Source organism: Penicillium antarcticum (genome assembly GCF_028974205.1).
Source record: "Penicillium antarcticum strain IBT 31339 chromosome Unknown utg000005l_segment0_segment0, whole genome shotgun sequence".
NCBI lineage: Eukaryota > Fungi > Ascomycota > Eurotiomycetes > Eurotiales > Aspergillaceae > Penicillium > Penicillium antarcticum.
The window spans coordinates 338,816-366,521 of NW_026695303.1; the positions used below are offsets into that span (position 1 = coordinate 338,816).

At 50.1% G+C, this 27,706-nt stretch overlaps 14 protein-coding genes across 14 annotated transcripts; 5 read left to right on the top strand and 9 right to left on the bottom strand.

Annotated features, from left to right (window-relative positions):
- Positions 1-180: 180 nt before the first annotated feature.
- On the bottom strand, positions 181-4,492 carry N7508_004776 (Mtc5p; the record flags this gene model as incomplete). The annotated part of the gene is made up of 2 exons (XM_058462842.1): positions 181-1,242; positions 1,301-4,492. The coding sequence occupies 2 exons, from the start codon at positions 4,490-4,492 to the stop codon at positions 181-183; spliced, it is 4,254 nt and encodes a 1,417-aa protein (XP_058319320.1).
- A 437-nt stretch (positions 4,493-4,929) lies between these two features.
- Positions 4,930-5,547, top strand: N7508_004777 (E2 ubiquitin-conjugating protein UBC13; the record flags this gene model as incomplete). The annotated part of the gene is made up of 4 exons (XM_058462843.1): positions 4,930-4,982; positions 5,044-5,132; positions 5,192-5,323; positions 5,372-5,547. 4 exons carry the CDS (start codon positions 4,930-4,932, stop codon positions 5,545-5,547), a joined length of 450 nt encoding a protein of 149 aa, XP_058319321.1.
- Positions 5,548-6,170: 623 nt separating this feature from the next.
- Positions 6,171-6,998, top strand: N7508_004778 (60S ribosomal protein eL24; the record flags this gene model as incomplete). Its single annotated transcript, XM_058462844.1, has 3 exons — positions 6,171-6,221; positions 6,406-6,549; positions 6,717-6,998. The coding sequence occupies 3 exons, from the start codon at positions 6,171-6,173 to the stop codon at positions 6,996-6,998; spliced, it is 477 nt and encodes a 158-aa protein (XP_058319322.1).
- An 825-nt stretch (positions 6,999-7,823) lies between these two features.
- Positions 7,824-8,458, bottom strand: gup1 (glucosamine 6-phosphate N-acetyltransferase; the record flags this gene model as incomplete). Its single annotated transcript, XM_058462845.1, has 2 exons — positions 7,824-7,913; positions 7,970-8,458. The coding sequence occupies 2 exons, from the start codon at positions 8,456-8,458 to the stop codon at positions 7,824-7,826; spliced, it is 579 nt and encodes a 192-aa protein (XP_058319323.1).
- Positions 8,459-8,915: 457 nt separating this feature from the next.
- Positions 8,916-10,787, bottom strand: N7508_004780 (class II fumarate hydratase; the record flags this gene model as incomplete). Its single annotated transcript, XM_058462846.1, has 6 exons — positions 8,916-9,102; positions 9,156-10,173; positions 10,224-10,339; positions 10,400-10,437; positions 10,497-10,541; positions 10,590-10,787. 6 exons carry the CDS (start codon positions 10,785-10,787, stop codon positions 8,916-8,918), a joined length of 1,602 nt encoding a protein of 533 aa, XP_058319324.1.
- Positions 10,788-11,006: 219 nt separating this feature from the next.
- Positions 11,007-12,220, bottom strand: N7508_004781 (alpha/beta hydrolase; the record flags this gene model as incomplete). Its single annotated transcript, XM_058462847.1, has 3 exons — positions 11,007-11,264; positions 11,312-11,626; positions 11,714-12,220. The coding sequence occupies 3 exons, from the start codon at positions 12,218-12,220 to the stop codon at positions 11,007-11,009; spliced, it is 1,080 nt and encodes a 359-aa protein (XP_058319325.1).
- A 1,028-nt stretch (positions 12,221-13,248) lies between these two features.
- On the top strand, positions 13,249-14,605 carry N7508_004782 (putative aspartate transaminase; the record flags this gene model as incomplete). The annotated part of the gene is made up of 3 exons (XM_058462848.1): positions 13,249-14,328; positions 14,384-14,489; positions 14,541-14,605. 3 exons carry the CDS (start codon positions 13,249-13,251, stop codon positions 14,603-14,605), a joined length of 1,251 nt encoding a protein of 416 aa, XP_058319326.1.
- A 466-nt stretch (positions 14,606-15,071) lies between these two features.
- On the bottom strand, positions 15,072-16,440 carry N7508_004783 (putative chitin biosynthesis protein (Chs5); the record flags this gene model as incomplete). The annotated part of the gene is made up of 2 exons (XM_058462849.1): positions 15,072-16,262; positions 16,369-16,440. The coding sequence occupies 2 exons, from the start codon at positions 16,438-16,440 to the stop codon at positions 15,072-15,074; spliced, it is 1,263 nt and encodes a 420-aa protein (XP_058319327.1).
- A 343-nt stretch (positions 16,441-16,783) lies between these two features.
- N7508_004784 (uncharacterized protein) lies at positions 16,784-17,284 on the bottom strand (the record flags this gene model as incomplete). Its single annotated transcript, XM_058462850.1, has 1 exon — positions 16,784-17,284. The coding sequence occupies one exon, from the start codon at positions 17,282-17,284 to the stop codon at positions 16,784-16,786; it is 501 nt and encodes a 166-aa protein (XP_058319328.1).
- A 522-nt stretch (positions 17,285-17,806) lies between these two features.
- N7508_004785 (translation initiation complex factor eIF1A) lies at positions 17,807-18,508 on the top strand (the record flags this gene model as incomplete). Its single annotated transcript, XM_058462851.1, has 2 exons — positions 17,807-17,924; positions 18,080-18,508. Exons 1-2 carry the CDS (start codon positions 17,904-17,906, stop codon positions 18,506-18,508), a joined length of 450 nt encoding a protein of 149 aa, XP_058319329.1. The 5' UTR covers positions 17,807-17,903.
- A 761-nt stretch (positions 18,509-19,269) lies between these two features.
- N7508_004786 (uncharacterized protein) lies at positions 19,270-21,514 on the bottom strand (the record flags this gene model as incomplete). Its single annotated transcript, XM_058462852.1, has 6 exons — positions 19,270-19,770; positions 19,823-20,684; positions 20,728-20,854; positions 20,905-21,159; positions 21,209-21,349; positions 21,394-21,514. The coding sequence occupies 6 exons, from the start codon at positions 21,512-21,514 to the stop codon at positions 19,270-19,272; spliced, it is 2,007 nt and encodes a 668-aa protein (XP_058319330.1).
- A 311-nt stretch (positions 21,515-21,825) lies between these two features.
- N7508_004787 (ssDNA endodeoxyribonuclease RAD1) lies at positions 21,826-25,171 on the bottom strand (the record flags this gene model as incomplete). Its single annotated transcript, XM_058462853.1, has 8 exons — positions 21,826-22,731; positions 22,782-23,874; positions 23,924-24,400; positions 24,450-24,501; positions 24,549-24,619; positions 24,670-24,757; positions 24,815-24,992; positions 25,052-25,171. 8 exons carry the CDS (start codon positions 25,169-25,171, stop codon positions 21,826-21,828), a joined length of 2,985 nt encoding a protein of 994 aa, XP_058319331.1.
- A 442-nt stretch (positions 25,172-25,613) lies between these two features.
- Positions 25,614-25,861, bottom strand: N7508_004788 (uncharacterized protein; the record flags this gene model as incomplete). Its single annotated transcript, XM_058462854.1, has 2 exons — positions 25,614-25,675; positions 25,723-25,861. The coding sequence occupies 2 exons, from the start codon at positions 25,859-25,861 to the stop codon at positions 25,614-25,616; spliced, it is 201 nt and encodes a 66-aa protein (XP_058319332.1).
- Positions 25,862-26,326: 465 nt separating this feature from the next.
- N7508_004789 (uncharacterized protein) lies at positions 26,327-27,622 on the top strand (the record flags this gene model as incomplete). The annotated part of the gene is made up of 3 exons (XM_058462855.1): positions 26,327-26,866; positions 27,259-27,318; positions 27,425-27,622. 3 exons carry the CDS (start codon positions 26,327-26,329, stop codon positions 27,620-27,622), a joined length of 798 nt encoding a protein of 265 aa, XP_058319333.1.
- Between the last annotated feature and the right edge of the window lie 84 nt (positions 27,623-27,706).

The window sequence follows — 27,706 nt, forward strand, 5'->3', positions numbered from 1 at the left end:
TATATGATTGGTTGCTATTAGTGTTGGAGGCCAGTGCTCGGGCTGTAGATCAACGGCCGAGACCAGTCGATTCCCTACACCGACTACACGCCATAATCTTACATAGTGGTATCAAAAACAAATAAACAGAATAGGTATATGTGATCCAACGCCAATCCAATCCAATCCAATCCAATCCAATCAAGAACGCTTCACATTCGGAGCCATCGCAACTGTCTTATTCTTCTTGCGCTCTTCCTTAGTCCGTAACCCGCGACTCAACCCACCACCCAAACCCCTGGCCAGCGAAGCAAAAGGCGAAGTCTCCTGCCACAAATCCAATTCATCTTCAAGTTGACCAGTTCCAACCCGAGTCTTCAGATCTCTTCTAAGCGGATCGACAGCAACAGCAGGCTCAGATTGTCTCCGACGAGAATGTTTCTGATGAGCTGCTTGACTAGGCGACACAGATGTAGATGCATTATGCCCAGGTTGCAGGTGGAGATTAGGGTTTGGGGAGGGCGACGGTGATGGTGTTTCCCATGATGGCATGGGGACATTAACGACCATATGCTCAGAGCACTGGCAGCCACAACCTGTCGGGCAAGACGGAAGGGATTTAGGATCTTGATCTGATGAACCGTCGAATGTATCGCCTGGTCGCAGGAACCATTCCCGGTGGCAGTCGAAGCAGCTGACATGGCCGCAGCCCAGGCACGGTATCAGCATACCGTCTACCACTTCGCGACAAATAATACAAGGTAATTTCGTCGGGAGAGGCTGGCGCGGTTGACAATTCGAGCATCGCCTAGCAGATGATTTGCGCTGGTGGCGTTTCGAGGGTGTATCAGGAGCCACGGGGTGTTTATTAAAGATGGAAATCTGCAGCGCATGGCCGCAACTAGTGCAATGGCGCTGGAAATCAAGGTTCTGGGTAATTGGACCGGGCGGGTCTTTCAGTGAGGTATCAGTTTCGGTCGTGCTATTCCAGCAATGGCTGGCGTTTATGTCGTCTACTCGATTGGTTACTGTTCCAATCTTCATGACTTCGCTTTGTTGGACTGGGAGGTCCCAGATTGAGAGGAGATCGGCGTATGCGGCGCGGTATGCGCGGTAAAGAGATTCTTTGGTTTCGTCGAGGAGTGAGTCTTGTGTTGAACCGTCGCTTTCGAATGCATTTTGGTTTTTCATCGTGACTTTGAACCTTGCGGGTGGCTTGTGTTTGGGTGGTTCGTCGCTTTCATTGTCTGACTGGGCCTCCGACTATATGGTGGTTAAAATGGCTATTGGAAAGTGGAACTGACTGCATGGAAAAACTTACGACTTGTCCTGTTGTCACCACGCTCGGACTTTCCCGTGGAGTTGGTTTCTTCTTGTCCAGTCTACTTGTCGGTGGGGATGCGGACGATGGTCCAAATGTGAATGAGCGAGATAGTGACGACGCCAGCACCGATCCAAATCCAGATCCGCTCCGTGGCTGCGATTGCTGGTCAGGCGATGCAGCGATGGACATAGTCTGGCTCAAAGGCTTCCGGTCAGCTGCAATGCCACGAGGGCGAGAAATGAATGGAGGCGTAGTGCCCGTTGAATGTGGTGGTGTGGATTCAAGTCGCCATATTTCGCTAGAAGACCGGGCTGATGTCTGGGAAACAGGTATAGCCTGGATATCTTTTGGAACAGATGAAGCAGGTGCCACAGCTGGCAGCTTTGCTTGAACGGTCGATGCGACAGAGAAATCCAGCGAGAAAGCCTGTTGTCCAGGCTTCTTCTTCTGCTTTTCCAATCCATCATCTTGGTTTGCTTCTTGTAGAACACTGGATAGCATCGCCACCATCTGCACATCGCCGATGCGCTCGAAATGCTCAAAGAGAGCAGGGACAAGCCAATGACTGCCGAGGGGGTGATCTCCCCAGCGAATGATACTGCCGGTCAAGTCTCTATAGAGGCCATCGTTTCCGATACCACCAAGCCCACTACCTTTCCTCTGTGTACGCCGCTGTAGCAGTCCCGACTCGGGCAAGGAGCCGGGGTTTTTTCGAACATGCAGAATCAACTTGATTAGACCCCAGATTTGGGCCAGTTCGTAACAGCCAGCGTCAAGGGCGACAGCCGCGTTGTGAGCACATACATCTGGTCCTTTGCCACAAATGCTATACTGACTAGCCAATTTCCGCTTGACTGGTTGCAGATCACTTAAATCATGGATAGATATAATGTTCTGAGGCCCTTCTGATTTCACTGTGGCTCCACCTCCGGTGGATCGCTGGGAGTTATCTGTTGATCTTGGCCGGTGCATACCATAGCTGCCAGCACTGCGCCATGTCTGGGGTGCTGGGAAACGTGTTGGCAATCCTGAAAGCATATCAGACGAGCCTGAAGAGCTTGATGTCTCGGAGTAAGAATCGTCCGAGTCAGATGATGCACCATCTTCCGTGCTGGCAATTGTGCCCATTCCGCCGCGTGGGCCGGGAGAGTTGGTCTGTAACCGACCAAAGCCTTCAAAGACCTTGTCTCCTCGGGACCATCTGGTCATCTCTTTGAAGCCCATGGTCTCGAACAGCTCCGACGATTTGTCCTTCTTTGGTGGGAAGAAGCACACAAGGCGGCCGTCATTTGCCCATATTGCGCCGCAGGCTTTGGCCACAGGGACCATGACATTGGCGTTGACAGGGCGTAGAAGCTCTGAGCTCATGCCCAGCTCTTGGCTTTGGGTCATGCCGACTTCATCCTCGTCACTAGATTCGCCTTCTAGTTCGCCATTGATGGGAGACTTGATATTGTCACCTGTTTCGCCAAGGATCCAAGCAATGCTTTCCTCCAGGCTGCTCTCGCCCAGAAGATAGCGCACTGCGCCTTCCAGACACCCTCTGCTTCGGGACATGTAGGTCTCAGCAATTGTTCGCAGTTCAGCGGTCATCTTTGCAGCCCATTCATCGGTAACAGCCGCCGTCTTTTGGAATGCAAATGTCGGGATGGCAGTCTTGGGATAGCTATTTGGGAACTTGATGTCCACTTTCAAGAACAGAGAAGCGCCATCAGCCCCCCAAGGCCCATTGAGAGAGATCGTGATCTTTCGTTGTCGGACATCAACCGAGTCGAATGCCACCTTGGTGAATTTTTCACCGACGTGGCTGATTTCGTCTCCCAGTGTCTCAATGTCCCAGCCTGATATCTTAACACCACGCATCCAAGCAATGGGATTAGTATCAGCTCTCAAATTTGATCTGGGCAGCATGCCAACTCGATCAGCATGGCCTCCTTTAATCCAACCACGGGAGTGGGGGACTGATATAGCATTCATCCCAGAGCTTGTCGATTGATTTTGATTCTGAGCACCAATCGAGGAGGCTGTGTCGATGTCGTCGAATTCCAAGTCTGAATTCACATCACGGAAACTGCGATATACCGCACCGAGGCGTGTGACTGTTCGAGTCGAAATAAAGGACTTGCCCTTTTCGTAGCCCACACGCTGTAGGATTTCAGGGTCAACTCTGTGTAACCGAAGCTCCCTGTCTGTTCCCCACGTCACAAGTTGGAAGTCGCGGTGGTCGATACCATCCTCCACCCCTCCACGGGGTCTCCAGAGGAACTCTTTGACTTGTCCCTTGTGTCCCGGGAAGCTATGCGCTAAGGGTAGGTCAGCCTCTTTATTCGAGCCATCTTCAGCTCGCCGACTATAAAGATGTAGATCATTGTTGCCTCTCTGCGGCATTGCAAGTACACCCCATCCGAATGGCGTATTCCGTGCGCGCCATACCGGGAATGGAGTATGAATCTGCTTCTCGGGGACATCGGACTCGGAAGTATAATCCCAGAACTTGATAGTCCTATCAAGTGAGCAAGTCACTAGCGCGCCACGTCGGACACGATTCCAATCGACTCCGTAAATCTTAGTATTGTGAGCTTCAATCGATTTGATTGGGTACGCGCCCATGCGGTCATCCCAGATCCGAAGAAACCGGTCATGGGAACTTGCAATAACATGAGGGTCCTGACGGTTCCATTTCACCTGGGTTGCACCAGTAAACCAATCAGAGAAAGATATGGCGGGACGCGCCGGACTGCGCAAATCCCAGCAGTGCACAAAACTGTCCACTGCACAGGTGGCGAGAAGATCCGGATGAAAAGCCGAGAAATTAATATCGGTGATGGCGCGCGAGTGGGCGTGCAGTACAATCTCAATGGAGTTCTGCCACGTCTTCATTGCCAAGTTCCAGACCAACGCCTTCTGATTGGACGTACTGACAACCCATTGGTCGCGTGCTGCAAATGGGGACCATTGGACATCGGCTACCTCCCATGGTGTGTGGTGAGGGAGATGTCGTGGCGGGGAATAGGGTGAGTCTAAATCAATGACATGTAGACCCTCCTTTGATGCTAGCACAACGTCTCGGCCACAGGGGGATATTGACATTGCCCCCACGGGCTGCTCTACATGGAACGAGCTATCCTCATCGAATGTCGGGCTCTCAAACGCCGAGGTGAGGGGCTTCGGTTCCATTGAGCTTGACATCTTGAATTGAGATGCCCGTTGGGCTCAACCTGGTCGCGTTGGGTGCCGACGCAGGAATTTTCAAGTCACTGTATACAGGATTAAAGAGCATCAGGAGAAAATGTGTTCATTCTTGATGCAAACACCATCTCCTATACAGGAGTGAAGGTATTGTGGGATACAAGTGAAGCATGGAATGATAAGATGTGGAGATGTGGCTGGTGCTGTGGCGCACACGTGACCTATACGGAACGCGAAGAAACCCCGCAATGCAGCCCCTCGGCCGGTTACGTCGCTACGTTCTGGAATCTTTTATTGTTGATTCTTCAGGATATTCTTCTCTTCAATCTCTGCTCTTGATCTTGTGGTCTACAATAAATAGAGCGCATATTTTTGCAATACTTCAGGAACACCATCTTTCAAAGGAACCAAATCTAACAGGACTCGACCGGATCGCCATGGCTTTGCCCAAGAGAATTATCAAGGAGACGGAGCGCCTGATGGCCGAGCCGTAAGATATCACAAATTGCATACAGGCTCGTTCAAATGCTAACACCCGGTGCCTCCTGCAGCGTTCCTGGCATCAATGCTGTCCCTCACGAAGACAATCTCCGTTACTTTGACGTCTCTATTCACGGTCCTACACAGTCTCCATATGAAGGTATGCGCGCGCAAACCTCGTATCTTCACTTCAATCAAAGGCTTACCTGCCTTCACTAGGTGGCATCTTCCGCCTCGAGCTCTTCCTGCCCGACGACTATCCTATGACTCCTCCCAAGATCCGCTTCTTGACCAAGATCTACCACCCCAATATTGACCGTCTGGGTCGCATTTGCTTGGATGTCTTGAAGAGTAAGTAAAACGACTTTATTTTCCGTACGGTATTCTGACTCGGTACAGACAACTGGTCCCCAGCCCTCCAGATCCGCACGATCCTCCTGTCGATCCAGGCCCTCCTCGGTGCCCCCAACCCCGACGATCCCCTTGACAACAATGTTGCCCAGCGGTGGAAGGACGATGAGCCCGCTGCGATCCAAACGGCTCGGGAGTGGACTCGGACTCATGCTATGGCCTAAATGCGACGAGGTGTAATGTGACCATGAAGTGCAGGACAGAACTTTCTATTCGTGAGAGCAGGCATTAAGTGCCTAGCGTTTGTTAAGCGAGCAAGTATGTTATTTAGAGCAGGGGACAATCTGCTCTTTGCATGTCCTTATCTTAGTTATCTGGGTGTCCAGAAGGCGTTGCATAGAATCAAACTTGTTTTCTGCAAACAGTCTCTGTGGCTGATATTTAGGGCAACTATAGAGTCATGCATGTATCTGCAGTCCAGTTTCAAAGTCACTTCCTGAAGAGCTGGTCTTCAGTGAGAATGGGTAAGTAGAGGGGTAGATGGATAGATAAGCAGACGGCCCTATTGATAAGACATGGAAATAACATAAATGTCGAAATCAAGTCAACACTTAGTACAGGCCATATGGCAATATAGTGACGGAATTAAAGTACTACAACAAAGTACAAATGTATATCAAATAAGAAATAGGTCATGTGATCTTATCGATAAGCCAGGGCAGCCGAGATCACGTGTCGCACATTAGCGAGTGCCCGCACCACAATTGGGTCAGCAAGCATCATCGCGATCCCCGATTTTCGACAACCACTCAACGACAAACCCGTCAGCGCATCTCCATCCGACAAGATGCGTACCTACGACGACTCCTTCTCCGGCCAGAAGATCTACCCTGGCAAGGTGCGTTTTTTGTCACCCCGTCGCTTCGTGGAGGAATTGTGTGCGACTGAATAACGACCCGGATTCGACTTCGACATTGGGCTTTGGATCGATATTGCAGTCGCTCTCCGTTGGATCGAATCGCCGCACACATTTTTATCGCCTGGTTGCCGTTGTTTAGAGGCTAATATTCGATGTGTTTTAGGGTAAGCTGTTCATCCGTGGTGACAGCAAGATCTTCCGTTTCCAGAACGGAAAGTCCGAGTCCCTCTTCCTCCAGCGCAAGAACCCCCGCCGCATCGCATGGACTGTTCTCTTCCGTCGCCAGCACCGCAAGGGTATCTCTGAGGTCGGTCGCCCCTCCCTTGAATATTGGATTTTTGGATTGTGTGGTTGGAATACGGTCGGCTCGGGATGAAACAGAGCAAGAGAAGGGATCATCACTCCGCCACACAATCATGATTGCAACGAAGTGATGGACCTGCGACAGATTACTGACCTGTCTACACTATATAGGAGGTTGCCAAGAAGCGTACCCGCCGTGTTGTCAAGAACCAGCGTGCCATCGTTGGTGCTTCCCTCGACGTGATCAAGGAGCGCCGCTCCCAGCGCCCCGAGGCCCGTGAGGCTGCTCGCAAGCAGGCCATCAAGGAAGCCAAGGAGAAGAAGGCCGCTTCCGCCGCCACCAAGAAGGCTGAGAAGGCCAAGACCGCCGCCGCCAAGGGTGGTGCCCAGCGCATCCAGAGCAAGCAGGGTGCCAAGGGCTCTGCCCCCAAGGTCGCCGCCAAGTCCCGCTAAATTTCACAATAGAAATGGTTGGGAATGGAGGTGTTCTGAATGGAGCAGCGCTGAGCTAACGGTTGCGATATGATGGAACTTGCGGGCACCGGAGCTGGAGTACTGTCTGTGAGATACCTTGTTTCTGGAAACAGTTTTTATGCAATACAACGCAATGCAGAAAATGGGAACAAAGGAACAAAAATATGAATCCCCATGCGAGTATCAAATGAACTCTGCGTCTCTTCGGCAATGAATCGTTTTGCTTTTCTGGTCATGTCATGATATGATCCGGAATTGCCATGTAGTCAAATTCAGCTTTAAGCTGTACTTAAATGTTATTCTGTTAAGCGTACACCAAGTTATGTGTACGCGAGATCGAGTCGTACAAGTAGTATGTCAACACGAGTAGTGGTAAGAGTATTCATGCAATCTATAACTAGACCAAGTCTAATCTCTGCATCCCCGTCCCCTAAAAGTCTTGTATAATATACTTGGTGTTACAGTCTAAGAGGGATTCCAGTAGCAAAAGCATCAAGACCAAGTTGATCCAGCGCTACCAAGTCTTGCCCGCTCGCCTCGCGCCCATATATAGTGATGTCGAGCAAAGCGAGCGATACGAAATTGTATATTGGCTCGTCCAGTCGAGAGGCCAACGCAAGCCGGATTGCAGGATCAATAAATCCCATGTCTCAAACGTGCAATCAAAGCATGATTTTTCGCGGTTTATCATGTATAATGCGCCCTCAAGAAGCCCAGCCGGGCAAATCGAACCTCATGCCCTAAACGCCAGATGAAAGCCCGGAGTAAACCGGGTCGAACTACAATTCAAGATTGCACAACCGCTCAGTAGTAGTGGGCCATTTCCAAACCGGCACGCTTGAAACCACACTTGACGTAAAAGCCCTCGTTTGCTTCGGAGCAGTCAAGGATGCTCTGCAGACCAGTTAGTGCAGAACACAATACTGCATGAATAGAGAGAGAGAACATACCTTGTAACAACCAACCTTAGCAGCAACAAAGTCCAAAGCCTGAATAATCCTCAAACCAAGCTTCATGCCCTGCTGCCCCTTCTCAACAGCAATATCCTCAATATGACCAACCATACCAAGCACATGAATGAACTTGCGCTCAACAATCAAAGAGCCAGTACCAACAACACGGTCCGCACCATCGCAGACAACAAGCATGTAATACTCATCGTTGCGCGAGGTAATCCAGTCATAGCGCTTGTTCCAGGCATCCTCAGAGATGTCGCCGACGGTAGTCAGGACGCGCAGGACGTCCAGGTAGCCGCGGCTGTAGTCTGAGCGGCGGAGAGGGCGGATGGTGTAGTTTTCTGGGAGGATGGCGATGACTTCTGGGGATATAAGGGTTGAAGGGAAGAGGGGTCCGTCGGATTGGGGGCTTGGGGTGTCGATTTGGGTGATTGTTTCGTTCATGGCTTTTGCGCCGTGGAGGGTTGCGATGGGGGTGGTCATTTTGGTGGGGGTTGTGGTGTTGGGTTGGGAGGAATTAAGGGAGAGTTGTTTATTATTTTGTAAGGAGGTGATTGATGTTAAGATTGAATTGAAGCGAGAGTGTGAGAAACGAGGAACAGGAAGATTTAACCTTGGGAAATACTTGAAGGGATCCAGGTACAAGGTGAAACACTGCCCCAGGGGTTCTATTAATACTTTGGTGGATTCCTCACTTCCATATTGTACAGACTATTTATTAGTCTGCATGTCTAAATTTTCATACTCGGCATCTCCGTCTTATTTATTGCTTTCTTAGTTGGTAAATACTCGGCTTGTTCTACCTGCTTAAAATCCTATTTTTAACTCGCCTAAATATCCAGGCTCTATACTCGGCACGACATGCACTCAAATGTTCAGATCAAATATAAAATTCTTACATCATAGTCTATAATGGCACAGAAACAGCAGTGCTGTTGATTTACTTCAACTCCTTAGGAGCAAGCATGAGCTCGGGGCGAACGTACTTGTCGAACTCCTCGGAGCTGAGAGCCTTGAGCTCCATAGCACTCTCCTTGAGAGTGGTGCCCTTCTTGTGGGCGTTCTTGGCGACCTTGGAAGCCATGTCGTAGCCAATGACGGGGTTCAGGCAGGTCACAAGCATCAGACTGTCAAAGCGTTAGAATTTGCCACCAAATGTAAGGGGGGAGGGAGTACATACCTCTCGTGGAGAAGGGAGTTAATGCGGGACTCGTTGGCCTCGAGACCCTCGACGAGGTGGGAGCGGAAGCTGTTCATGCCGTCGGAGAGGATGCGTACGCTGTGGAGCAGGTTGGCGATCATGACGGGCTTGAAGACGTTCAGCTCGAACTGGCCGTTCATGCCGCCGACGGTGGCAGCGACGTGGTTACCCATAACCTGAGCGCAGACCATAGTGAGGGACTCGCATTGGGTGGGGTTGACCTTGCCGGGCATGATGGAGCTACCGGGCTCGTTCTCGGGGAGGATCAACTCGCCGAGACCGCAGCGGGGGCCGGAGCCGAGGTAGCGCACATCCTGGGCGATCTTGAACAGGGAGCAGGCAAGGGTGTTGAGGGAACCGGAGGCCTCGACGATGGAGTCGTGGGCGGCGAGAACCTCGAACTTGTTAGGGGCGGTCTTGAACTCGGTGCCGGTCAGCTTGCTGATCTCAGCAGCGACGGCCTCGTCGAAGCCCTTGAAGGTGTTGAGACCGGTGCCAACGGCGGTACCACCCTGAGCGAGGAAGCGGAGGTGGGGGAGAGAGGCCTGGACACGCTCAATGTTGCGGTCGAGCTGGGCGACGTAGCCGGAGAACTCCTGGCCGAGGGTGAGGGGAGTGGCGTCCTGCAAGTGAGTACGGCCAATCTTGATCAGGTGCTCGAACTTGTCGACCTTGACCTGGAGGGCGTCACGGAGACCCTTGAGGGAAGGCAGGAGGGTCTGCTCGAGCTCGACAACGGCAGCAATGTGCATGACGGTAGGGAAGGAGTCGTTGGAGGAGGCGGACATGTTGACGTGGTCGTTAGGGTGAACGGGCTTCTTGGAACCCATGGTGCCACCAAGGATCTCAATAGCACGGTTGGAGATAACCTCGTTGGAGTTCATGTTGGACTGTGTGCCGGAGCCGGTCTGCCAGACAACCAGAGGGAAGTGGTCCAGCAGCTTACCCTCGGCGACCTCCGCGGCAGCCTGCTTGATGGCCTCACCAATCTTGGGGTCTGATGCTAGTCAATAATCTGATGTCGAAATTTGCTAGAGCATCACATACCAAGGCCGTACTTCATGTTAACCTCAGCGGCAGCACCCTTGAGGATACCGAAAGCCTTGACCACGGGGGCGGGCATACGGTCCTGGGGCTGGTTGATGTCGAAGTTGCCCAGGGAGCTGTTTCCATCAGCGATCCGTTCTCTCAGTTTTCTGTAGTCGATTCGCGGGTCGGCTTACCGCTGAGTCTGCGCACCCCAGTACTTGTCGCCAGGGACCTATTCGAGCATCGTTAGTTCTTGTAACTCCAACACATTGAAACGTCATAGTCACTCACCTGGATCTCACCAAAGGCATCGCTCTCGGTACGGGCGTCAACGGACTAAAAACCATCAGCTGTCTGTGTATTCCAAGAAACTTTCTCTCCTACCATTCTGGTGGTGGTTCCAAAGGCACGCTTGTTGAGGGTCTGAAGGCGAGGGAAAGCGAATTGACGGGTATTGGAGCTCAAAGACCGAGTAGCCGGACGAGCGATGGACAGAAGGTTGCGGGCTGCGGGGGTGGCTCTGGTCGCATGTGTTAGGGTGGCCATAGAGCGCACCGCGGCTCGGGAGGTAGAAGGGTTCATGATGGCTAAAGTGGACAAAAACAGGCTCAATTGATCGCGCTGCTTCAAGGGAAAGATCGCAAGTGTCCTCAAGAAGCAAAAGTGAAGATTAAACGACGAGTCGCCGGCTCTCCCCAACCGAAACTTCCCGGTATCGGCAAAACACAAAATAACACGGACTCCTAGCTGTCAATGTGGTATCATTGGTTTACTATGGTATTTTGATTACGGGTTGAACACTCATCCCTTGAGTTGTCGCTTCATCGTCTCAACCACCTTCGCGTTGTATCGTCGACCTCCTTCTAATATACCATCCATCGCAGGGAACAGGTGTGGCGCACCCATGACACGATCTACCTCCACGAATACTCCAGCAGCTTGAAGTTTAGCCGCATACGCTTCTCCTTCGTCGCGCAATGGATCCAGCTCCGCGGTAGACACCAACGCAGGGGCCAAATTCTGAAAGTCAGGAGCGAGGATCGGCGATATTTTCCAGTCCTACAGAGATCAGCATACATTGGCAACGATGGAGGGGTAGGAACTACTTCATCAGACTCCGCCGGTCGAGGCACTCCCAGGAACTGTCGATGGAAGTATGCCATACGCGCTGCAGGTAGTGCTGGCGCAAACTCCATTTCCCGGTATGAGTCGTAGGGACAATTCTCTCGGTCAAACTTCCCTTCGGGCGTGAAGACACTGTGCAAGTCCGTCGCTGGCACAGTCAGTATCTGCAATCGCAGTGGAATGCCTTCATCGCGACAGAGATGGCTGATGACGGCCGAGAGTTGACCTCCTGCTGACACGCCGCCCACAGCGAATCGGTCTACATTAAGATTGAACTCGGTTGCTTTGGAGCGGACCTAGGTCGCATCTCATCAGTTGATATTCGCCTATTCGCCAGGATTCTGGGACTATACCCAATTGAAAGCAGACCAGCAATCATTCACAGGAATTGGATACTTATACTCCGGTGCCAGACGATAGTCGACATCAAAAGCAACCAAATCTCCTTCAAGGCCATGGACAACCCGCTTGCAAAAGTCATGGTCGTAGACTAGCCCGCCAAATACCCAGCCACCTCCATGGAAGTTGATATAGGCCGCTCTCTTCTTCGGGTTTCCCTGCTCGTTCAGCTTAGGTTCTGGCTCGAAGATCCGAATAGTAATCTCCCCACCATCGACCGGGCACTTCTGTTCAGTGATACTGTAGATATCCGGGCCCCTCGCTCGGCCATAGGAGATGGTATACTGGCCTGGATTCTTGCGGAACTCTTCTATCGGGACCTCGTGTGTATGGAGTCGCCCGGCATTGTACTTGTTGTAGTACTCTATGTAGACTGGGTCGTAACGAGGAAGTAGTTCTGTCGGGATACTGTTGTGAAGGGGTTGAGTGATCATTCGATTTTCGAATGCATATAATGCTGGATCACCGGTAGCTGCCAGCTTGGAGGTCATTGCGAATCGAATTTGTTACAGTGTAAGGCTATGTGGCTGGAAGGTGATGCTCGTTTTCGCGGAAGTAGACACCACGCGCGGGGTACGGGGTGTCAAAGTACGCTTTGTTCAGGTGTGATAGCCATAGGTCAATCTTATGCATAAAACGTCAGTAGTGCATTATCCCTGGTCTTGTTACGAGTAGTATGGGGGCTACACCAGGGGTCATACATTTGTTCACGATGCCATAAAGTATCAGATCAGTTCTTTACGAAATTTCAATGCAAGTCTACCATTTGATGCATTCTTCCCACCTCTTTTTCCGCCTCTTTTCTACCTATTCTCGAGTGCCTTATGTTGATCTTCAAAGATGGAGGGGGGAGGTGAAAAGACTTGTCTCTTGTCTCTGTTGTATGCTACAGCATGGCACAGTATACCGATAACAACACTCAGGAGGCATCTAGTAATAACAAAGCACATATTGACGGTGAAATGAATATTATTATCAAGAAATAAATCGGTTATTACATGATTGGTGGTGGAAGTAATAAAAGATGATGTGCATGTTATTTCAATCTATATATTTATGCACAGCAGTCATCCACTGCATCTACCAACTACAACTCCCCACCAATTATTGAATTACGAATGAATATCTTCCACTCAATATTTATGTACTGGTCGTATTCCCATGTGTATTTACATATTTTCACATCAAACCAGGCTGTTTATCCAAAATAGACGTCAGCAGACGCCATGTCCCCAGCTGACCAAGGGAAAGTGTCCTTGATTAACCAAACCAGGATCAACAGTCGCGATCTATTTGATTCTGCTCCAGGATATACGCGGATATCCGTCCTCAAGCAAGGAGTGTATGATGCTTTACCTCTCACGAACCGCTATTAAGCGGGAGTTCCCGCGGGGCAAAAAGAAATGCGATATCGGGTTGACTCAGCGATCCACGATCGATCTTGTTCTTTGATCGACACTCTTCCCACACAACTTGCTCAAATCCATTGAGCTCTCATTCAATCGCAATATACATCACAATGGCTAACGTTAAAACTCGCCTCAATGTGTCCCCGGTCCCCCCAGACGAGATCTTTGCCCTGAACGGCGCCTACGCCGTCGACACCTTTCCCCACAAGGTCAGCCTGGGAGTGGGTGTTTACCGGACCGACGATGGCAAGCCATGGCCCCTGCCTGTCGTGCAAAAGGCCGAGAAGCTGCTGGTAGCAGACAATGACCTTATGCGCCACGAGTACACAGCTATCGAGGGTGACGTGCCCTTCCTCGGAATCGCGCGGGATCTGATGTTCGGATTCGAGGGCAAGCAATCCGAGGAAGAGGCCAAGGCACGCATTGCAACCGTACAGACCGTTGCTGGTACCGGTGCCAACCACCTGGGTGCCCTGTTCCTCGCCCACCACATGAAGCCTCGCAGCGTCTGGCTGTCGAACCCATCCTGGGCCAACCACCAGACCATCTGGGAGCTTGCCGGCGTGCCCCGCAAAACCTACCCTTACTACCGCGCCGCCACCCGGTCCTTCGACTTCGAGGGAATGATGCACACCCTTGAGAACGATGCGGAAGAGGGTGACGCCGTGCTCCTGCACGCCTGCGCGCACAACCCCACCGGTCTGGACCCCAACAAGGAGCAGTGGATGGCCATTGCTGATCTCTGCGAGCGCAAGAACCTCTTCCCATTTTTCGATTCGGCCTACCAAGGCTTCGCCTCAGGCTCCGTCGAGGAGGACGCCTGGGCTGTCCGCTACTTCTTCAACCACAAGCCCGACATGGAGATGTGTGTTGCACAGAGTTTCTCCAAGAACTTCGGTCTTTACGGCCAGCGTGTTGGTGCCTTCCACTATGTCACTAACCGCAGTTCAACCTCCATTCGCGACATCGTGGTGAACAACCTCTGCCACTTGATCCGTGGCGAGTTCTCCATGGGCCCCCGTGTTGGCTGCAGCATCGTCAAGAAGGTCCTCACCAACGAGGAGCTTACTGCCGATTGGCACCAGGACCTGCAGGTTATGAGTTCCCGTATCAAGACTATGCGCCAGGCTCTGTACAACGAGCTGGTTCGCCTGCAGACCCCCGGAACCTGGGAGCACATTATCCAGCAGGTAAGTCTCCAACAGAACTACCTACAAAATTGAAATATATACTAATAATCCATAGAACGGCATGTTCTCTTACACCGGCCTCTCCCCCAAGCAGGTCTACGCCCTCAAGGACAAGTACCACATCTACCTCCTCAAGTCCGGCCGAGCCTCCATCAGCGGCTGTAAGAAACCCGAATCCGTATCACCAGAACACGAGCTGACGCAGAATACAGTGAGCGAGAAGAACGTCGCATACGTCGCACAGGCAATTGACGATGTCATCCGCACCGAGGCCTAATTTTGAAACAACCCCGGACTGGACGAGTTTTGATTTTCATTTCATTTTATTTCAGTTGCATGCCCTGAGAGGTACTCTCAAATTCGAGTTTTTGGTTCAGACTTTTGCACTTTGCATTGGCGGGCCATGTTCTGATTTTACGACATTTCATGATAGATTTACATTTAGAGAATCATTGCCAGTTTCGGTCTTACTTCTACTACTTTTTTCCTTTCTTACATATATAGAATAGATAAAAGAGCTAGGGCTGCATTAGGAAGACTATCTACTGTACATACGATAAAAATGAACAATAAAACAGAGAGATCGGGCACATTCGTAAGAGACCTTGTCTATCTAGGTATAGAGGCGCGTCGCCAAACACAACATCGTAAGACTGTACTGGAAAAGTTCGTAGACGCCGCTCGACAAGAACAGATACAGGGGAAGGAATTGACGGAGCAAGGAGAAGAAGAAAAGAGAAATATTACAGAGGGACTTCATTGAAGTCACCCTCACCCTCTTTCCCTTTGCTCTTTGGAGTACTAGAACTTGCAGCCTCGGAATCATCATCGGGTCTGTTCTGTGGCAGCGTAGTCCCCTTGTCTGAATCTTCGTTGCTTTCCGCCTCAGCTTCAGGCTCATGAATCTGGGGCACAGACACGGGTTCGGAGTCTCCATTTGGAACAGTCTCATTTGTACCCTCTCCCTCATCTTTTGGAGGGGGCGGTGGAGGAGGGGTCTCATCTTCGCCCGCGGATCCAACCTCCTCTGTTTGCGCCTGCGGTTGACCACTCATGTCACCACCAGGGAATGGAGTCAAAGGAGGCTCCTCAAGCACCTGTTCCTGCACAGGACTCCTGACAGGCTGGGTGCTAGGTCTACCAGTACTAGGCCTGCCCTGATTAGCCAGGGTAGCAGTAGACATGGTAGAAGTAGTACGCTGATGCGAGGAGCCATGAATAACACCCAATTGTCGAGTCTTAGGATCAGCATTGAGATAGTAACCACGCACACCAACAATCGTACCCTCAGACTCGCAGGCATCGACCCACTCAGGCGTGACAACAGGAATATTCATCTCAACAGCCTTCTCCCAAAGCGGGCCCCGTCCCTCTGTGCAAACAAAGTGCGTAGTATCAATCCGCACAGAGTCAATCATCTTACCACCAATCCGATCAAGCGCCGAGCCCAACGCCTCTTTCTGCGCCGGATCCAGCACTCCCGTTGTAACAGTGATACCGGACAGATCGGTCATCTTATGCGTGCGACACGTCAGCTTCTCGGACTGGTAAGTACCAGCAGTGGTCCGAAGGACGAGATGGAAAGTGTATTCAGAGTGAATAGCCAGGCCGGAAATTTTCGTACTGCGAGTTTCCAAGGGACGGGGTATGGAGCCGGCCTTGGAGCCATTGCGGTAGAGGGAGAGTGATTTCAGGGATGCTGTAGCCAGGTCGATAGGGTCCCATTCGAGGACGAGGGAAGTCTGCGTGGCATTTCGGAGACGCAGGATCGGAGGCGAGGGAGCTTTCACACCGTAGGTGTTGAGGATTCGTTTCTGGAGGGATTGGAAGGCTGTTGCGCTTGCTGCTTCTGCGGTGTGATTGCGCGAAACGGTGATATCGACGATGCTGCCGGAAGCGATATTGTTTGGGAGGAGGACGGAGGGGAATTCAATCTGCGCGAGGGGTGATTAGCTATGTTTCTCTTGGGGTTGAGCATGGCTTGTTCCTGTCGCAGTCTGGCTGCTGGTTGGAGCATGCCACCCAGGGGTTGTGGCTTACGAGGCGGTTGTCTTGAGTTAGGAGAACTGCGACGCCCGCGTCTACCTTGCCGACTGTCAAGGAGACCAACATTTTGGGAAAGGAAGGGAGGGTTCGGATGAATGGTGGTTGTTGTAGTCCGTGGAGAGAGTTGGGGTTGTTGATTCCGCCAGATCGGCATTTAGCGAGTGTCGGGAGCTAAGATGCGATCTATATTTACTTTGGTTCAAGCCAACCATGTTGTATGCAATTCAAATGGGTATTCTTGCTTGATAGACATAGTGAGTAAAGATAGTCTGACTGTCTTTGTCAGATAGCCAATTCCATAAACAATTCCAAACGCCATGACTGATGCTTCCCAGATAATGTACAGTAGTATGATACAAGAAGATAAAAAAGTAGTATACAGATAACCTCAACCCTGTAGTTTGGCCTTCTATTTCCGTGTTTTAGCCTTGGACTTGGACTTGGACTTGGGCTGTTGCTCATTGACCCTGTGCGCTGCTTCATGTTCCAGAAACGAAGATACTAAATTGTTGGCATCTTCCTGAAGCGAATCCATTTTCTGAGCCATGCAAGGCGGCTGAATGAGTACATCCAGAGTCCCCGTCACACTAGTCCTGCCTGGAGCAGACTCCGAGTTGAGCGATTTCCCGAATGTGTCCAACCCATGCTGCTTGAGAGCCTGCTCAATAGCAACACGCACTCGACGTGCACACCAGGAACGAACCACACGCTTGTGTTGCTGGATTTGTGCCACAGAGACCCGCCACCATAATGTATTGCGATCTCGGTGCCCGCAGAGATGGACGATCTTGGGTCGGATTGGATGGGAGGGAGCGTTTAGGTAGCGACTTGCGACGGGAGGTATGATGTTTTTGGGAGCCCATCGCATTGTAATGCTGTTTGTAGGCGTCACAGCCTTGAATAAAGACATTTTGAGGGAGGAGAGTCGATAACTTCGAAGTTCTTTGGTTTCACGAAGTTTGAAAAGAGGTTTGGAGACTCGTAGCTCATTGGTATGGTAGATCAATACCGAGCATAATAGAGCGATAGAAAGCTAGGCCCTCGTAGTTATCGAGATGTGTAATTCAATCAATAGACATATCATCTAGATTCAAAGAATACCTGTGAGCGCCTGAGGTAGCGGCCTAATAGAGGTAGGATCGCAAGTCTCGGGATGACCGGAGCTCAGGCAACCAGCCAGACGTGATGGAAATAAATATCAGCCTGCAATCCCACAGTATCACAATGCCTCCAAATCACTCAAAATCCCAAGATCGCACGAATTGAAGACATTCAACTCGCCATCTTTTTTTTGCCCGGGCGGTCAGACCAACACCTCAACTCTCAGGCCGCAATTTCCACACTGACGCAAGGTGCCTGATTACATAACCCGCAAGATTTGACCCGGGCACAACCCCCCACTCTTCTTTCTTTCTTCCATACTCGCTTCGCTGGTCATCCTCGATCAGGCCTCTTTAGATCTTGATTGATCTGCAGGAAAAAATACACCAAGTGAGATACGACCCAGGTGAAGGTCGCCCATAACCACCATGCCCAAGAACAAGGGAAAAGTAAGATCACAAAATTCAGCCCCTCTTTCTTTGATGATTTCCTCCCCCGCCACTTTCGCCTACCACTTTGGGATGACCCCTGAGATGGCGATGGAATCTTATGGTGGATTTAAGGGTTGAAACAATATGAAAAACATACTAACAACTGACTACAGGGTGGTAAGAACCGTCGTCGCGGCAAGAACGAGAACGACAACGAGAAGCGCGAGCTCGTTTTCAAGGAAGAAGGTCAGGAGTATGCCCAGGTTGTGAAGATGCTTGGCAACGGTCGTCTTCAGGCCGTCTGCTTCGACGGCGAGAGCCGTCTTGCCCATATCCGTGGCAAGCTCCGCAAGAAGGTCTGGATCAACCAGGGTGACATTATCCTCCTCTCCCTCCGTGACTACCAGGACGAAAAGGGTGATGTTATCATGAAGTATACCGCCGATGAGGCCCGTTCGCTCAAGGCCTACGGCGAGCTTCCTGAGCACGCCAAGATCAACGAGACTGATACCTACGGCGCTGAGGGTATCGAGGACAACGTCGAGTTCGACGAGGACCGCGAAAGCGAGGACGACCAGGAGATCGATGTCGACGACCTCTAGAGGTCACACCTTGCAATCCCCAGAGTTCGATGCTCTGCCCTGGAAGAATGCCCCGGAAACGTCTCTCGGTGTTCTCCATGTTCGCCAACGCCCTCCCCTCTTACTCGCCGCTGTTGGTCTAACGTCGTGGCTACCTTAACCCGATCATCTCTGACTACTTGCCACGCGAGACCCTTCGGTTTACGATTATCTCTGTACATTCGCTCGAACGGATATCAAGAGCATCACAACCTTCTCAAACCTCGACGCTGCCCTCCACCTCGGCTCTGAATGAGGCAAGGGAACCCCACACTGGCGCTACTGTGACAATTTTCCAGGGCTTGAAGCCATCGAACAGAGGAATCTCGGGTTTTGCCCTTTGATGATTATGGTTTTTTTGGTGGATCCTTAATTCCATGTCTCTTTTGCAAATACCTAGGATCAGATACAGAGACCCAAAATAGTTGCAAGACACATGATGAAACTGTGTGCTTGTTTCTTTGCATTGCGTTGCATGCTGTGCATTTTCTCTGTTCACCTCGACTTGCTTTTCTTCGTTCTTTTATGATAGATTCATGAAACGGGCCACGAGAATTGAAAATATCACCCACATACCTACATACTTGATTCCTTGGCGATAGAACACAGTCAAGACTGTTCCGTAGACATATAAGCTAGACCGCCGTGTAGTGTTCATTTGATACAGGCAAATGGCCTGAGATGTACATTTTGAACTGTATGTCTATCGCTAAATATCTGAAGAGACCTATATTCAAACCAAATCAAGCATCCAAACTGCCCTTACCTTTAGTCGAACCATCGACACAACCTCCATCCCCAAACATAGCCTTAGCAGCAGCCTGCCAAACAGACTCCCTCTCCAAATAATTCTCCAAAGTATAAAAGAGCCGACACTCAGCAGCCTCATAAACAAATTGCAACGGCGTCTCCCCATCCTCGGGGTCATACTCATTCCGCAAATTCAAATTCCCACTCCAGGAAAGCGTAACCTTAGTACTGGGACTAGACGCATTGAAAGCCTTCCACTCGGACGAAGTCAATAGCGGCACTGAACTATTCATCGAGTCACGGATCAACTTGTTCGCTTGCTGGATGTAGCCATTGATATAGTTGACCCCGAGAGATTGGCCGCCCTTCACGCCACCGACGCCTTGCATAGGTGCCTTTTGGGGACGGCCGCCAAATGTGATTGTTCGCACACCTTGACGCTTCATTAATTTAACGAAGAACGCACAGGTTGAGACGCAGTCGCCATCAGTGATCTAGAATCATGCGTTAGTAACTCAATGGTATGTAGAACAACAGATCACCCACGATAGCAATATTCTCCGCTGGGAACAGAGACTTGCTAGGCTTCAACGGAACAGACCCATACCCATTGATAGGAAAGACATTCGAAGAGGTAGAAGTGTAATTAAAGTTAGCAAGCAGACTAGAAGCCGAACTCCCAAGAATATCATGCGGCCCATAAAGATCCTCCCAAGAACTGAAATCCGTCTCCTGATCCGGCTGGACCATCTGCCTATAGGCAAAGACGTTACTCGAATCAGTAGATGTGTCCCTCGAGTACGTCTTGGTGAGATACTTCGCGGTATCATGTGCCCGGAAGCGCGTGGCCGTGTAGGGAGTAGCTTCGGGGAAAAAGATACGAGAGAAGTCGATGCCGATGGACATGTATCCGCCTGGATTGGCGGAGACGTCAATCAGCACATTTTTCTTTCCGGCAGCTGTGGCATTTTGCAGGAAATCGGTGGCAACTTTTGCAACTTCTGATGCACTCGATGAGAATGTGGGTAGGAAGATGACTGCTGTGTCCTGCAGATCTGTGAGGTTGGAGAAATATCCTGCAATGGAATTGGCCGAGGTGCGCCAGTCTGTACTGGGGAGTCCTGGGACTTCTGATGCTTTCTCTGCAACAGAGGAGGAACTCAAAGGCGTGGACAGATCGCGAGGCACGCACTCGGTGTTCCAGAGATGGGTTCCATTATCATAGGCGAAGAACCGCTCGCTTGGTGTGGCCATCTTTTGTACTGTTTGTTCAGTGCCATTGGCGAACTTTAGGGACAGTTCCGCACCGTCAGTCCAGTCGCCGATGGAGGCCCAGATTCCGTTGGCGTCGGTGGGAGTGTTGGTGACGCTGCGGGCCAGTCCGGGGAACACACGATTGTATCTTTGGCTGTTAGTGTTGATTGATTAGTGACATAGAGAAGGGTACATACTGTGCATCGCGATCTTGGAGACTCTGACCGCTGGCATATGATTCTAGGAACTTGGCTACATCAGTGCCATTGATAGATTCCAGAGGTGACACAGCCTTGGAATTGCTCTTTTGCAGCTTGGCATCATCTTAGTTATTGGTTAGCAGACGCATTGGTATCGGCAAGAGCTGGACATACTTAAGGTGTACACTTGCGGGAGAGCAAGACCATCTGTTGAAATCGATACCAGGGGTAGATCTATTCCATAGGTAAAGATGGATTGTGAGCATAGCTGGAATGCTAGATGTCCATCATGAGCAGACTTTATGAGGTTATTAACCTCGAAGTCCATGTCGAATTGGCTAGAAAAGCCATTGCTCTTTGCCTTGGCCAGAATTGTGTCAATTCCGCCTAAGATATCCGTAGAGGGCATGGTATACCCGGACGGGGGATCTTTATACGTCAGAGAGAAAAAAGTCTTGTTCATGCTGTATATACTTACTTTTTAAAATATCAATGGTCGACTGAAACTCGAGGATCTTGCGGACCTGATTCAAGAAATTAAGGGCGCGATTCGAGTCAAAGGGCATAGACAGTAAACACTGATGAGCTAGATCATGAGGCACACGGGCGTTGGCTGCGACTGTCAGTTACATTCCAGACGCAGATCAGGTAAAACGAACTCACTTTTGTATTGGTTGGCATTGGTTACCAACTGGCTGACCTGCGCGCATGGCTCAACATCTCGAACGTTCTTAGCAGCACCGACAACAGCCAACGCAACCGTGGAAAAAGCCTTCAGATGCATGATGGGTAGTTGAAGATGTCAAATGTCATCTTAGCCAAGGGGTGAAGTCACTCTCCACTTCAGGGGAGCCCTTGCGTTTCCTGATTTAGAAGATCTGCGCCAAGACGAGAATATTATGGGGTAGGCCACTTTGCAATTCTACAAACATCTAGAACTCGGATGTCTCGGTTCTACGCTTGTTCTGAAGAGATATAACAGTTAGTGAAAGGCTGATTGTATCTGTTACACATTACATTGGTTGACATAGCCTCATGTTCAACATTGATTGCATTGACTTGTTTGAGCTTACGCGTAAATGGGTTGAAACTTCATTAATCAAAGACACTCTTGCGAAAGAAGGCGACGATCTTTCGAGCGGCTTCTTTGCCAACCAACGGATCTAGTTGCTCCTCGCCCATATTAGCGATGTCGCTAATGTTGTCCGTTTCGATGATCAATCGCTCGAGGGCCTGGGGTGTGACACCCGGCACAGCTCGAAGCAGATCCTGTGGTATGAGGTTGTAGGTACGGTGCTCAATACCAGCAGCTGCCATGACATCACCAGAGCCAGAAGAGACGTCAAAATCAAGACCTAGCTGAACTGCACGGAGGGGATCTGGCTCGTGGGCATTCTTTTTGAGCTCTGCAAAGATCTCGGCTGTCTGGTAGGGTGAAGAAGACCAGATGATCTTCAGTCGCGGGAAGGCAAGGGTAAGAAGAACGAGTAGATGCTGCGCGGATTTGGGATTGGAAGGGTTGGCAAGCGAACTACTACTTGTGGTGGTCGCAGTGCCGGAGGAGGAGAAGCCGTAGTCCGTCAGGAAAGTGGTACCTGTCGGAATGGAGGCAAAGGCATCAAACGTGAACGATTTGTTCTGGTCGAACTCGATCAGAAGTAATGGGTTCTTGTAATGTTGAAGCATAGTCTCGGCCTGGTTATAGAGACGGCCGTTTTTGAGAGAGGTGATCAGATCACGGATCGACTTTCGCTCGACGCAAATGTCCGGGGTGAGAATGTAATCACCCACAGTGAGCTGACAAGGGATCACTATCATGTTGTTGCCATGCAACAGCGATGGGAGCGCACTTCGGAATTCTCGTACATCAACTACCACCCTTGGAGGAGAAGCGGTAGCAGCTAGTCGTCCTCCTCCAGCAATACGAGTGTTCACTGTTCTGAGGAATTGCTCTTGGGGGTCTTCCGCCTTTTTATCGTGCGTCAAAGTGACTGCCATGCTCTGAGAGAGAGGTTAGCTAGATATTCCAAATGATGGAATTTGTACCTTACCCCCTTCTCCTTGATCAATTTGGTAAACGAATCCTTCTCACGCCGGACGGCACTCAAATACCGTTGCTCCTCGACTGAGCCACCATAATACATGAAGTATACCTTCACATTTCGCCCGGAGTGAGAGCTGCGATAGACTTCCACTCTTCGAATGAAGGCTGCATCCGGTTCATACATTATGATGTATCGCGGACGCGCTTCTTCGAGTATGTGTTCATCCATGTCACCGTCGTAAGGGTGAATCATGACCAGATCATTCATATCATATAATTCGTAGAAAGTTTCCATATCTTCCAACTCATCGACGATAATTTCCTCTTTCTGTGTTTCCTCGACCTCGGTGGGCCGAATCTCGCTGAGCAAGCTGACAACCTGACCAGGCAACTCGACTTCGGTCTGAACACTGCTATTTGGGACACGCCCTGAAGCAGAAGTAACCGCACCGCCGCCACGTATTCGACGACGTTTGTTCGGAGGAGGTCGCCCCTGAGGCGCGCCCTGAGCCGGTGACTCAGAAGACTTTCCTAATCGATCGCTCTCTCCTGATCCTGACAGATTTCTATTCACATTTGACAAAGATCGCTTCCAGTTAAGATAGTCCCGTAGTCGGCGACGCATCATGACCTCCGCGGAGGGCTTTTCGTCATCTGGATCATCATCTTCTTTGGAATCGGAATGAGCAATCTTGGCATGCATTGTGCCAATGTACTCACGAAGTTGTCGACAGATTCGTTGATCATTGCACATGATCAATATAGTGCTATTTGATTGATCCATACTCTGAGGATGGAGGTAGGAATCGTGCTCAATTTCCCCAAGAACATCCGCTAGAACATTCCACTTTGGAAGCTCCTCTAGCGCTGGGTTTAATTCAGAAGAGAAGTTTGCTGAGAATGAGTTGGGGCGAGTGAGTACATTGTTAAGCTTTCCTTCATAAACTCGTGATTTGGCTGTTTGGAAAAGAACATGGGCGGCATCAAGAAAGAGCCACGGAGAGTAATTGTGTTTGTTAGAACCGGGAGGTGGAGAATGTGCAGCAACGATGGTATCAAGGTATTTGACGAAAGATACAGCATCGTAAGTAAGCAAAGCACTGCAAGTGGGTTAGCGATGTTAGTGAACAACCAGCTGCCAAAACTTACTGAAGAACTGCTCGAAGATCCGTAAGATCGCTGACAATTTGTCTTGTCCTAAAGCTGACACGATGCCAGATTGGGTCCAGTTGACGCCGGATGATAATATCGAAATTCCTATGCAAGGCACTGTCCAAAGTCCACTCTTCCATGTCGAGACCTGTGTTGCTTTTTCGGAGTTCAGTGATACTGATCTCCACACATTCGAGGACAGCATTCTGGATCTCTCTCATTTTGTCGCTCATCGGAACTTCCAACTCGATGACTTCTGCCTTTCGATTTCCCTCCAATGATTCCGCTACGGACACGTGGAAACGAGGCCATAGCGATGTCTTGCGAAGGAAGAGATTTTGCAACATCTTGGCTAGGGGTGCAAAGCCTGTCGTGAATGGCTCTGGGGAATCTGAGAACGCTTTCAAGAAGCCACGCTTGTTCGATTGCCGATAGACACGGACAATGAACGCCTCGAGCGACGTTGCCACGACCCTATATATGGGTCAGTTTCTATACAGCTACTAACCAATGGGTTACTCACTTATCTGCATGTAAGATAATCATTCCGGTGACCTTTTCAGGATCAAGCAGCTCTATCGATATCAGCAAGTGTAAGACAACGGACAGCAGGCCTGCATACTTGACAGCAAATCCACAACTAATATTCTGGATGTTACACTCAGAATACCACCTTCGCCGTATATTCTCTCCCTGGAGGCTTGTCAGAAACCGTAGCCATACAATTATTCCAAAATACCCACCTCATCGGCACTGTCGCCTTCTCCGTATTGATGACCTTCAGTCCTCTAGCAAGAGGCGACTTGCTAGTAGCATAGAGCTCCGCCAGTGCTATGTCCAGCCATCAGTCTTCAATTCTGTTGCTTGACTCGTGTCTATTCATCCTACCCTCTCCGATCCACTCATTCTCGCGTTCATCCGCCCCAACCACCAAAACCAGATTGTTTCCGGCCGCATCGTAGAAGTGAAGAAGATTGGTGATCAGATGTAGCAGCCCAAGGCCGCGTGCAAGCACGACTAGCTCATCTTCGGCGCGTAGTTCGGTGAAGAGCTCCTGTTGGTATTGCTTCAAGGGAGTTATTTAGATGCTTTGCATCATCTCTTATAGGATGCATGGTCACTTACTAGTGGAAGGGAGAGCTTCACCGGCACATTAGTCCGTTCTGGAGGCATGGGGAGCACTTCCTGACGCGTTGAGAGAGCGAACTGTCTTGTCAGCGAAGATGTCGCGCGGTCACGTGTCATTATATATTTATGACGTAATGTGATGTCTCGCCTTAGGAACATTTGGCACGTTTGAACTGCTACTAAATAGGAAATCTACAGTGATCCGTGCTGTAGGATGAGTGTGGATCGGATAGCCATCTCATGTTACTTATAGTCTATTTTTAAAGCGGGAAGTCTGTTTATAAGCCATGAAATGTAGAGCTACAGTACTAAGTGGCTTCGTTATTTCCTGATGGTGAGATTTTATCAGAGCACCGTACTAGAGAGTTCATGATAAGAGATACTAAGTTACTACGGCTGGATACAAATGCCCGAGGAATCTCGGAAAATAGCCAGATCGGATTGCCTGTGTACATCAGTCTGGACAATCTACCGCACTGGAGACCAAAAAATAAGATAAAATAACAAGAATAGCGATTGAGATGCGTAAATCATAGCAGAACTGAGATATGAGGGATGATCACTTGTTCAGTTCTTTCATGCGTGCCTCGAGCTCTTCCTTAGAAGCTTTGGGGGGCATGTCTACATCATGTTAATAACGGTAGATATGAGCTTGATGGGCTACCTACTGTCTGGAATATGAGGACCCTTGGACAAGAAGTCTTTGGCAGATGCCTTCTGAGACTCTTCGTTTGGTTTATTCTGAGACTCATTCTCTCCCTTTTTGAGCACAGATGGAAAGTCCGACGACTCAGGAATAACAGGCATGATGGAATAGATGGGCGGTCAGATTTTGGACAGAGAGGACTGAGACGAAGCAGTACATGAAAAGAGGAGAAACAGGAGTTGAAGTGTCAGTTTTTTAGATCTCAGACGGGATGACGTCGGTGGGCAACACATTACAATGTTATGGCAGTGCCACTGTGGTTGGTGATTGGTGATTTGATTACCCCATATAGCACGACCATGGCTATACAAGTTTTCCTAATGCCTGAGTGGAATGATATGCCTTACAAATTAATAACGCTTCTGATCAGGTTATATATGCTCATTATCAGCGATAGCCAGACAGAGCAGGGGTGGGTTACATTTCACTAACTGAGAGCAGTATAGTCCTTTGCTTGGAAGTTGGGGGCCGAATTGACAGTAATTATTTATATTTTGCCAACGGCCTCTTGCGAGAAACAGAGTTGCTCATCCATCTAACTAGCTTCATCTTGCATTGAATCCAACATGGCACCTCAAACTATCAACATCAACTACACACCCAACAAGCGTCTCTCCCTGATAGACGCCGACACAGGTACACCCCTCTACCACGTTAAAGTGAGCCGCCAGACTCCGCAAATGGAGATGATTCGCCTGGGCCCAGAGCCAAGCCAGGAACAGCCCAGTTTCCCCGCTGATGAAGAGACCTACTTCGCATCCCGCGTCTCTACGGCTCAGTTCGCGTTAACTAGTTTAAATGTAAAGCTGCGCATCCGCGACCACCGTGATATCGAGCTGAAGAGAAAGTCTATCCTCTCTACGAGTTACTTGTTTACTTCTCCGGCTCTCTCTGCCGCGGCGGCTAGGATGATGGCTCCGGCGGTGCTCTGCTGGGAGGCTGATAACACGAATAACACAGTGGGGGATTTTCAGCTGGTTGTTGATGCCACCAACGACTCGGATCGCAAGGTACTTGTGCGATTTTGCAACCAGTCTTTCTCAAATGAGCGCGTGGGGACGTTTGAGTTAGACAGTGGTCTTGACCAGCTGGTGAAGGATGAGGCTGTAATTTCGGGGTTGGCAATGCTGGCAATGGTGCAGAGCATAAATCTGGCAGGGATGGTCATGTTCAAGGGCGGTTGACCTGTATACCAATTCGACGACAGAGGATGAGTCTCCACGACTAGATATGATTTCGAGCCACGCTAAGCCCATGGCCTTGAAATGTTTTCCCGTATGTTCTAGGACAAGTATAATGTGCTACTACACCCCATGCGCAGTAAAGTGACGGAGTACACAAGATGTATACGGTAGGGGGTTCATATAAATACGTCGACCCACGACCTCGGCCCGCCCCCGTAGTAGCCCAGTAGGGCATGCGAGGTTGTTTAGGCTGAAGTTAACGAAGTCAACTAATGACTTCTCGACATATTATTCTAATATGATCTGAGTACTAGCACGGGGTCGGAGGAACATTGAACCCCGGTGTAACAGATTCCCAGACAGCGATTGATACTGTGAGTCACCCCCCTTACTACCGCTTCTTTGTACTGTTCTTTGTTCTTCACCTCAAGTATTAGTGTCGTATATTGTGGGTTTGCGTCTGCCATGGCTTCTCCATAGACTTTTCAAACGCCCTTGAGTGAGAAACAACGGCTCAAGCTTGAGAAGTTTGCCAAAAAGAAGAAGCGACAAGCACAACTAGCACAACAACCGATCGCTGGTGTACCCAAGGAGGAGAAGCCCAAGAAGCAGGCTGTTGCCATTGTGGATTCCAAAGATTGGGAAGAGGAGACACCACTGGACAGACGAAGAAATTGAAACCATTGGACGACGAATTTCACAAGGCATATATCCCGAGTGTCGAATCTGCCTGGTGCAGCTTCTGGGAGGACCAAGGTCTGT